Source organism: Penaeus chinensis, chromosome 20 (genome assembly GCF_019202785.1).
Source record: "Penaeus chinensis breed Huanghai No. 1 chromosome 20, ASM1920278v2, whole genome shotgun sequence".
In the NCBI taxonomy this organism is placed as follows: Eukaryota; Metazoa; Arthropoda; class Malacostraca; order Decapoda; family Penaeidae; genus Penaeus; species Penaeus chinensis.
Window position 1 is genome coordinate 7,335,541 of NC_061838.1, and position 10,000 is coordinate 7,345,540.

A 10,000-nucleotide genomic window follows, 5' to 3' on the forward strand; every position below is an offset into this window, starting at 1 on the left:
AAATGAGACTGACAGACAGTCAGAAGTACCAGAGGACAGTTTGTGTAGAAGAATATCAGCTACACTTGCTAGCATTAAAACAACTTTACCAAAATCAAATGAATCAAATACCAATACATTTTATGTGCAAAAACAAGACAATAAAGCAGGGAAAGCAAGTAAATTGTATAAAACCTCAGCAGTGATGAATAAACCACCAGAAGCTGTTTCTACTCATATGAAGAACCAGTGCCCCAAGAATCTTCCAATAAAAACAGTGAACCTACAAGTTAACCCTGTGATGCAAAAACAAAAAAAGGTCCAAAGAAAAATAAATGGACTGAAAAATGCGGTGGTGAAAGACCAAATGAAGAAGAGCAACAGCCTTGGGAATTTCTTGAATAGTTTGTTTTAGATTTATCAGAAATTTTTATACAGTTTCTTTCAGTGATTTACTTTGATACACAGATGTAAAGTCATAAGTACAATCGTACTCATCCAGACATTTTAAAATCAGTGGAATACTCTTCATGGATTTTGCAACAGATTATCAGTCTTTATCATTATGCAGATGATTTATGGATACTTATGTTAGAATTGAAAAATATTCTGCAGTATCACAAAATACCATTGATATGAATGAAAAAGAAAAACTTCAGTTTATGGAGTTTCTCTTTGTGCATTGTTATTAGCTTTTTTAGCTCACCAACTGTAATGTTTATCTGCTACTTGCCAGGATGGCAAAAATACAAACTATGTCCACTATTCTTTTACTGATTAATTGTCTATAAAATATGTGTGGCCCCACAGGTGCTGAATCACCAAGGAATCAATAACTCCTATCACAATTGTGCACCTGTTTTCTTGATTTTCATGGGTTCTTTTTTGTTTTATTTTTCATTGTTATTAGTATTACTTATAACATTTTAATCAAAATGTCAATAATAAGAACAACATCATCAATATTAATGACATTATGAAATAAATTTTCCCAAAACCTCAAGGCAAGGGGAAATCAAGTGAGGTCACGAAAACTTACTAATTGGCTACTTGGTAGCTGAGTACTTGTGAAGCCATGTGTTCAAACAAAATTCACAAGAGAAAACTACAGTTACCAGTATATGTACCTAGCAACAGTGGGTTAAGGGCCTATTTTTCCCTTCATATACCACTAAAAGTGGTTACCTGCTGACAATCATTTATGGTAAGATGCCTTATGGTGTAATATTCTCCTTAAAGCACCTTTCATTTGACTGTCCTGATTATTGTTACTGGCCTGATTATTGTTACTGGCCTGTAGAGAGATATGGGATCAGGAACTGAGAAAGCTAAAAGGTTAAATTGAAACATTGATTTTTCAATCCCACCTCCAGTGTATATTATCTTTTGCTTCACCCATAACAGTAACATTGGAACAGGTGGGATATTACATATTAATTTTTATATAGCACTCCTTATATTTCTCTCTTTATCATTACAAACCACCCATATAAATATACTCCTTATGTTATCATGCTGTAGGTAACATATCCTAAGGCATCTTTGATGCTCTCTTTTCATATGGAAATGTTAGCTATTTCTTTGGAAACCTTTAAGTAGACAAGTTGTTTGTTTTATCAATGCACACACTGTAGACTGAAATATTAAAGAAGTTCACTAGGTCTGGTAATTGAATTTTTCCTGTTTAGAGGTGATTACTAAACCTTAGCCTATCCACAGCACCTGCTGTTCTCAGCTGCAAGATTTTTATTTTTTAGGTATCCAGAACAGTAATTGTTTATGGCATGTAGTTTAGTTCTATGTTGATCAATAGATACAGTACAGGCCTTTTATATCTGATATTTATTGAGCAGTGCTGGTGGTGACAGGGATAAGGAACATAGGGGCAGCTGTGGAAAACAGGTTTGTTTATTTCACTTTATTTAGATGGATCTTTCCAGTGATATTCTTTCAGTGTTCTTTTTTTTTTTTTTTTTTTCTTTTTTCTTTTCTTTTCTTTTCTTTTCTTTTCTTTTCTTTTCTTTTCTTTTCTTTTCTTTTCTTTTCTTTTCTTTTCTTTTCTTTTCTTTTCTTTTCTTTTCTTTTCTTTTCTTTTCTTTTCTTTTCTTTTCTTTTTTCTTTTTCTTTTTCTTTTTCTTTTTCTTTTTCTTTTTCTTTTTCTTTTTCTTTTTCTTTTTCTTTTTCTTTTTCTTTTTCTTTTTCTTTTTCTTTCTCTCTCTCTTCTTGTCTCCTCTTCTATATTCCAGTTTATTTGTGGTGTTTATTATCCTGTACTGGGATCGTAATAGACTCTTTTCCTTGAGCAAATTCCATATTATCTCTGTTGGTAGTCTCTAACTCTGGTGCATCAATTTCAGTAGCATAATCTTATATGTGTAACTTTTTTATATTTTTGTATTATTCAGATTTCTGTAACAAACCCAGTGTTACTAATCATAGTGGGCAGGAATAGGATCCTGAGCATGGAAATAGTGTCATTTATGGCTCACAGGTTGTACATACCTTGCTTACTGGTGGACATAATGCAAGAGCCCCTTCCTAAATGCCCACTGAGTCTAATCATCCTTCAAGAGCTTTGTGTGTTCAGAACAAGTCATTCCCATCACCCTGGCCCTCAGCCAAATTTTTGATGATGGTGGGCCTCAGCCATGATGGGCTTATGGATTCTGTCAAGTCTCTCACATTATTTACTCAGATTCCTTGCTGTACTTCAACTATTCTTATAATTAGTGGGTTAATCCTTTCCATTTTCTCTACTTGATCAAATTATGAAATCAACCAAGTTTCTAAAGAATTGTGAGATGTTCCACATATGGTACTTCTTTTTTTTCTTTTCTTTTTGTATATTTTCTATTTGATATTTATTTTTAACAGATATTGGTTAATAGAGTGTTTTTTGAGCTTCCTCCCAATCCCTTGCCCATTGCTGGCATAGGGGGCTTAGGAGACCTGAGGCCTGATGTTGGAGATCTTCCCTACCTTAGACCTCAGCCCTTGACTCAACTAATTTTGCACTTTTGTCTTTTCTTCTACTTTCCTTTTCCTCATCTTCCCCAACCCCTTCCCCTGTCCAATTTCTAAGGTGTAAGAATCGTGTTGGAAGGATGAAAGGCTGACTTTGTGCCAGAATTCCCTTACCCCTCATGGGGACCCTGAGGGGTGGACCTTTTATCTTCCCCATTATCTGTTATCTTGCCCCATTATCAGCTAGCCTCTCTGAAACTAACTCTTCTGGTTTACCGACCCCTGACTCTCCTTTAATCACGGCCCTGACCACTGCTACTACACCCCCCTTGTCGACATGAGCTATCAACTTGACCCATTCCAAATCATATACCAAGGTTGTTACTCAATAGAAGGTTCCTGTCTCTCATCCATCCTCCCAATTTCTCTAACCCCACTCACTTTGACATGCGTTCCCAATCTTTTCATACCTTGATCTTTTTCTCTTTGCTTTCCTTCCCTTTGCCTAGAGTTCCATTGGTCAGCTCTAGACCATTTTCATTTTAGTAGCAACTTCCCTATTCTCCTTTCTCCTACTTCCTATGTCCCACTTCCCAACCCCCTAGCAACACTCATGAAGACCCGACGATATACATTACCGTATATGACAACATAAAGTACTTCCTTTCTGATCACACCTTCAGTGTCAGATTTGCTTCTTCTAATTCCTAACTTTTCCTCAAGTCAGTGTGCTCAGCACCACATTATTTCTCATTGCTGTGGACAGTTTAGTTTTAGCACTACCATCAGGAATCCAGTCATCACTGTATGTAGATGATCTAGCTGTTTTTGCCTCTGGTCCTTCCATACTAGCTCTTAATTTGCTTCTTCAGTCTGCAATAACATTAATCAACATTTTCTGCCTCTGAAACCTCTGCCATCCTTTTTTCTCATTCACATATAGGCTCCCAATCTCCACTCTTCCTATATGATGGTCCCATCCACTTCCACCCTTCAGGGAAGTTCCTTATTGTAATTTTTTACTTCAAGCTATCTTGGCGAAATCAAATCTTTCTGGTAAAGAAAAAGCCCACCATTGCTCCAACTCTTACAGACCCTTTCAACATGTATCCTGGGGTTCAGACTGCAAAATACTCCTCCGTCTCAAATATTATGCTAATCCTCTCCACCATTCATTATAGCTGCCATATATATTCTTCTGCCTCTGCCTCACTTCTCACTCAACTTGATACAGTCCATCATTGGGATCTCTGTATAACCCTAGGCACCCTTTGATCCTCTCCAATTGAGAGCCTGAATCTGAAACTAAATCAGGCCTACCATCCCCTTTTTGATGACAATGTCTCTAAGAAGCTATGCTCATTTTCATCAATTTTCTCTCTCCAAGGTAACTGTCCCTCAATCCCTTCTTCATACCTTCTCCTCTCCATGTTTACATGCCTCTTTTCCTGTTCATATGGACACTTCTTTCCCATTCACCCATTCCCCATCTCAGATCCCTTCTTCTTTCTGCCCAATCTTTCCCTTCCTGGCTAATCCCTTCCTCTTGTAATTGCTCTTCTATTTCCCCTAATTCACCCAAATCAAACAGTCCACCTTCTATTCTCCTCACACATATCTCTAGTCACTCCGCCAGTACCCATATCTACCTAGATGGCTCCAAATCCACCTTGAGTACTGGTTTCATCATAGTCTTTTCCTTCTCACACGTACAACTTCCCCCTTTCTTCTTCTTCCCACCAATAAACTATAAACAAAAAAAAAAAACTTCCATCTCCCCTTGGTCGGCCCCATGCCACCAGAACAGACTCGGGAAAGCTGAAACATGTACCCTCATTTTTCATTACTTGTCCTCTCTACCGAGTTCACCCCCCTCCTTTTCATCTGACAGCCTATTTTCCTTCCTGAAACCCAAAGATACCCACTATTTGATTTAATCACCCTTGTCCTTAACCCTTGCCCTTCTATTAATCCCTATCCTACCCCATTTATTCCCCCCCTCTTTCTACTACCATACTATCTTATAATGCCATATGACCATTGAAATCTAAAACAATTTGTTCTAGTAAAGCACTTCTTTAAACCCCCTCCCACCACTATACTTTATCATAGTGCTATATGACCTCTGATGTCTAGCACATTTATTTGTTTAAAACATTAAAGGAAGTTTTCCCTAAGGTTAAAATGGATAATAGTGTGGGTACTATGTTTTTCAGCTTGTGTGTTTCTTACTTTAGTTTGTACATTTTCTGATAGTATTGTGCAGTTTTAAAAGAATGGTAAAGGAGGTATAAAAGTTCCAGACTAAATTTATATTCATTTTATTCACAAGGAAAGCTTAAACAGTTACAGTATAATATATACACATGCAAAAATGTGAATGATTATGTAATATTGACAAATGTACTCCAACAGGCCAATTCTTTAGCCTGCTGTAAGTGCTGTAGGATGATCATGACTCTGTAATGACAAATATGAGTGTGAAATTAATATTAAACAGTTTTGCTAAGGGGAAATGGTAGTAGATGCAGTGTAGATGGAAGTTATCAAGAGTGAAATGAAATGCTCTTTTATAGATCACAAATTTATCTAGAATCCTTGAAGTGTAAATGTATGTAAATGTTTCACTTCTGTACTTAGATAGGAGTCAAGAGAATGACTTTTCCTTTGTACAGAAAGCAACTTTTAAGGCCCGTTCACAAAACGAGGTAGCGTCCATAGGGCAACCATTGTTACCAAATCTCAATGGCTACCAGATCTTAATCCAAGACTGGATAAGCAGAGAAACCACAGGCAAGTCATACAAATGGCCATGCCCACTGTTTAACATGAAATGCATAACACCAAGTCCCAAACTTGATTGTCTGCCATTGGGCACACATAAGTGTGCTTTACCTCTGGGTGCACAGGATTCAATTGGTCAGGTAACATTTTCGTTTCCAGGTCCAAGCCCATGAGTTTCTAACTTTTGACATCAGTACTCATTCCTGGAAGCCATTAGAGTTTGGTATTGGTTTTGCCTGTGCAAGCACTACCTGTCTTGTGAATGGGTCCTTCAGACATCTTCAGGTAAGTGGACCTTATCAGCAGGCATGTCGAAGAAGTGATATAATTGGCAGGCAACTAAGCCACTGGTTTGTGACTAGTTTGCCCACCTCTAATGTGACTTCAAGTATGCCTGCCAATTAGACCCTCTTATCTGAATATGCCTTTCCATTAATTAATATAACATACAAAATCATGATGGTGGCAACAACTTTAATTGTAGTTGAAATTTTGATAGACCAATATGGTTCACAACACAGCATTAGTTGAATAAATTATATATTAATAATAAATGTCATGTCTATTAAACCTTTTCTGGTACATTTTTATATGAAATTGATTTATTTCAAAAGTATTTTGCAGTTAAAACATGGAATTAAGCATCAATCCCTATTTTTTATTTACTATTTATCTTTCAAAGCTTATAACAGCACCAGTCTAAGAAAATTAAATAAGACAATAAAAAATGGTAAAAAAAAAAAAATAAAAAATAACCACATTCTTCTATGCAATGTAACAGAGTTAAGAATTTAAACAATACTTTATAAAACTAAATGAAAACAGCAAATAGTAAATATAACAGTATGGAATTGAATAGAATAGAGCAAATTAATACAAACTGAAGAAAGACACAGTGAGTATGCAAAAGTGACAAGAAAAGTGAAACTGAAAACTAGTATTAACCACCTAAACCTCTTTTCCCTTCAAAATTCATAAATTCACTTATAATTCATAAAAGTCCAAAAAACAAAATGGAACTGTTTACATGTATGATATCACAATTTTGTGGTAATGTGTAAAGGACAGATGAACTGTTATGATGCAATCTGAATGTATGACAAGAAACCGAAGAAACGGTACAGTATCATAGAATTATGTACATTTTTATCACTTCAAAAGGAAATGCCTGGTATGTAGATCCACACAAAGATCCATCAAGCCAGTACAACATCCCTTGTGGTGCACGGCAAGGCACTTTTGGTAGGTTCATGCCACACACACCTGGAGGTAACACAGCACAACGGGAGGTAAAGATATCTTGGAACTCACTGGATTTGCTGACATTAATGCACTGATCTAGAGAAAACTTTTTTTTGTTTTTTTTTGTTTTTGTTTTCCCCACTTTTTCAAACAGGATTTTTTTTTCATGTCAGGTGTGTCTTAGAGACAGCACCACTATTTCATAATGGAGTGAGACAGTAACTCATACTGTATTACTTTGAAGAGCAGACTAGTTAAATAATTACAAATTAATGTAATAGATTCATCCACACAGGAATGCAGAAATTGCACAAGTAATTCAAAAGTTATTCATGAATTATGGCCTAGAGATATTGTTACTTATATAATGAGAAAGTAATAATCAGTTTTCTGGAAACCATCCTATTTTGAGCTGGTTATGTGAGGTAAGAAAACCATAATAAAACTCTCCTAACCTTTCTATGATATCTGTAATTGGATGTTTATCATCCATATAAAACAAAGTAAATTCTCTCTTTATAAGAAAAAAAAAAGGTAAAATAAAGAGATTTTCCTTCAGAATATTTCCAGATCTGATTTCCAAAATGAAACGTAATTCCAACTTAAGTTTTCCTGTAGAGTTGGTTCCACATCTCAGTATGATCTCCACTATTTTTTGAATGCGCTCTAAGGTACCTTGCAACTTCAGCCTCATGACGATCATAAAGTTCATAGATATCAAGGGGTAGCTGTTCTTTGCCCTTTTCTTGAAGGACATTATTCATTTCATCGATGGCTTCATAGATGAGATCTTTCAGTTCACGGGTATAGGGGTTTAGGTCTAAGGGCACATTTTTGGATGGTTTCCTCTTAAAAAGACCATCAGTGTGCTGACCAAGACAGTAGAGACGATCATTGTTCTCTTCAAGTTTTAAGTACTCTATTACTTTACGCATTTCTTCCACTGGGTTCTGCTTGAGGTGCTCGTAATGTATTATGTGAATATCCTTTGGTTCGCTATTTGTCAGCCAGTCCATATAGAAATCTTTCCACAGCTGAATTTTCAATGAAACAAATTCTGCCCAACCTATTAAAAAGAAGAAAAAAAAAAAATTGTACATTTCAGTTTTTTGAGAATACCATTCTCATACCAGATTAATGAAGGTAGATCAATTTTTCTCAATTTATATAAACTATATAAAGGCAGCCAAAAATTGGTCAATCATGAAAAAACTTTTTACCTCAATCCAAATAAAAAACAAATACTGACGAACTAATAGAAATTAGAAAAAAGCTTTATACCTTTGCCAACAAAGTGTGCCTTGGGAGCATAACCTGTATGGCCACCGACATCCAAGTGCCGGTGGGAGATGAGAGCTTTGAACGGATTGCGGATTATCAACACACCCTGATGACTCAACTCCTCCATGTGATTCTGGTTTATCTGAATAGAGAAAATTATTTAATTGGAGATGATCTGATTAAGGGATGCTGGAGTCACTGCTGATAAATATGAAAATACTTGTAAGTTTGTTTTTCTACTTCATATTCCTTTGCAAATTCCTGTGAAACTGCCTGTATATTCATATAGCAGTATTGAAAACCACATGAATGACTACATGCAGATTTTATTTGCTGTTTATAGTGGAAATATGTGAGAACCATTTTTTTTTAACTTTTAGTTTTTCTGTGTTATTCTATTTATACTTTTTTATATTTTGGAAAACTCAAGTAATTAAAATAATCATGAAAATTTTCATAATAACATTATTCAATATAGTAATAAAGTGCTACATTATTTAATATATAGCCTTAATCTCCTTGTGATAAACTGTACTATTATCAAGACCAAAACCTTCCAGATCACTCACGTTCAAAGCAATACAAAAATATATCAAATATATATCAAACACATCAGGATATGATTAAAATTGTATCTGTTGACTTGTCTTATCATTCTTCAGATAAAACAAGCATAATTTCTTACCCTTTGTTCATGTGGTAGTTTCATAGCATCTCCTGTTGTGTATCCATGGCTTTTCTGCAGAATTGTCATGCCAGAGTTGTACATGACACCTTCACCATACATCCCTAGAATAAATACTTGCAATGTTAATACTGTATAACATTCCTCAACATTTTTACTTTTGAAGTGCCTGTGATGATTATCTTGCATCTCTGTTCCGTTATTCTTGGTGTCATAGTTTAAAAAGTTTTATTACAAATGAATAAAACAATTTCATATTCCTCTTGATATTAAGTATCTAATAAAAAAAAAATGCTCTTTGAGATTACAAGGACTATAGTAATATAAAGAAACAAATATACAAATATAGAGAAAACTATAGTTAGTTTACCTTTTCTTATCAGTGAGCTGTCATCATAAAGGGATCCAGTAAAGATGCCTGTTGCTCCCTCAATCAAGTACCTGTTAAAGGGTACAAAATTAAGATTATATAATTTTCTTCTGAACATGTCAAATCTTATAGTTATATTTTGAGAGAATATTAAAAAGAAAAGTCATATTTATAAATGTATCTTTGAATCTAGACATCTTTGAATCTAGACATTACCAATTATGTTACCTCCCCCTTATACTATGAAATCATATGATAAGAAATGCAATGTAATACTATGAAATCATATGATAAGAAATGCAATGTAATACTATGAAATCATATGATAAGAAATGCAATGTAATACTATGAAATCATATGATAAGAAATGCAATGTAAAAGCTTTTTTTTTGGGAAAATCAGGTGTTTTATTATTAACTACTGCTTATTTCTACAATGTAAGAATGAATTTCAATTTTGTATTACAGCCTAAATCTTTCTTCAAATGCATTTCATATTTTATAACATACATGGATAATCAAGTAATGTACAGCATCTAGTATAATGCAACAGACAATATTTATAATGTTTGTGTATGTTTTATTGAAGATTTCAAACAATTTTTAATATATCTCAGGAACAGTGCATATCAACCAAATCATTATTTTTGTACAAGTAATATCCACATTCAGCCATTTACAAACCTAATCCAAGTA

The 10,000-nt window shown here is 34.6% G+C and overlaps 2 protein-coding genes across 7 annotated transcripts in view; one reads left to right on the plus strand and one right to left on the minus strand.

Annotated features, from left to right (window-relative positions):
- The window catches only part of LOC125036155, a 15,652-nt gene extending 14,012 nt beyond the window's left edge, over positions 1–1,640 (plus strand). For all 3 annotated transcript variants that reach the window (XM_047628583.1, XM_047628582.1, XM_047628581.1), the window contains one exon: positions 1–1,640. This exon is cut by the window's left edge and continues 496 nt beyond it. In XM_047628583.1, the coding sequence (XP_047484539.1) occupies positions 1–394 (394 nt within the window). In that variant the 3' untranslated portion in view covers positions 395–1,640.
- Positions 1,641–5,248: 3,608 nt separating this feature from the next.
- LOC125035809 overlaps positions 5,249–10,000 on the minus strand; it is a 113,715-nt gene continuing 108,963 nt past the window's right edge. For all 4 annotated transcript variants that reach the window (XM_047628025.1, XM_047628028.1, XM_047628027.1 and 1 more), the window contains 5 exons: positions 9,989–10,000; positions 9,306–9,376; positions 8,936–9,039; positions 8,251–8,392; positions 5,249–8,035 (listed from right to left, as the gene is read on the minus strand). The exon at positions 9,989–10,000 is cut by the window's right edge and continues 111 nt beyond it. In XM_047628025.1, coding sequence (XP_047483981.1) covers positions 7,572–8,035; positions 8,251–8,392; positions 8,936–9,039; positions 9,306–9,376; positions 9,989–10,000 — 793 coding nt within the window. In that variant the 3' untranslated portion in view covers positions 5,249–7,571. The remainder of the gene's footprint in view (positions 8,036–8,250; positions 8,393–8,935; positions 9,040–9,305; positions 9,377–9,988) is intronic.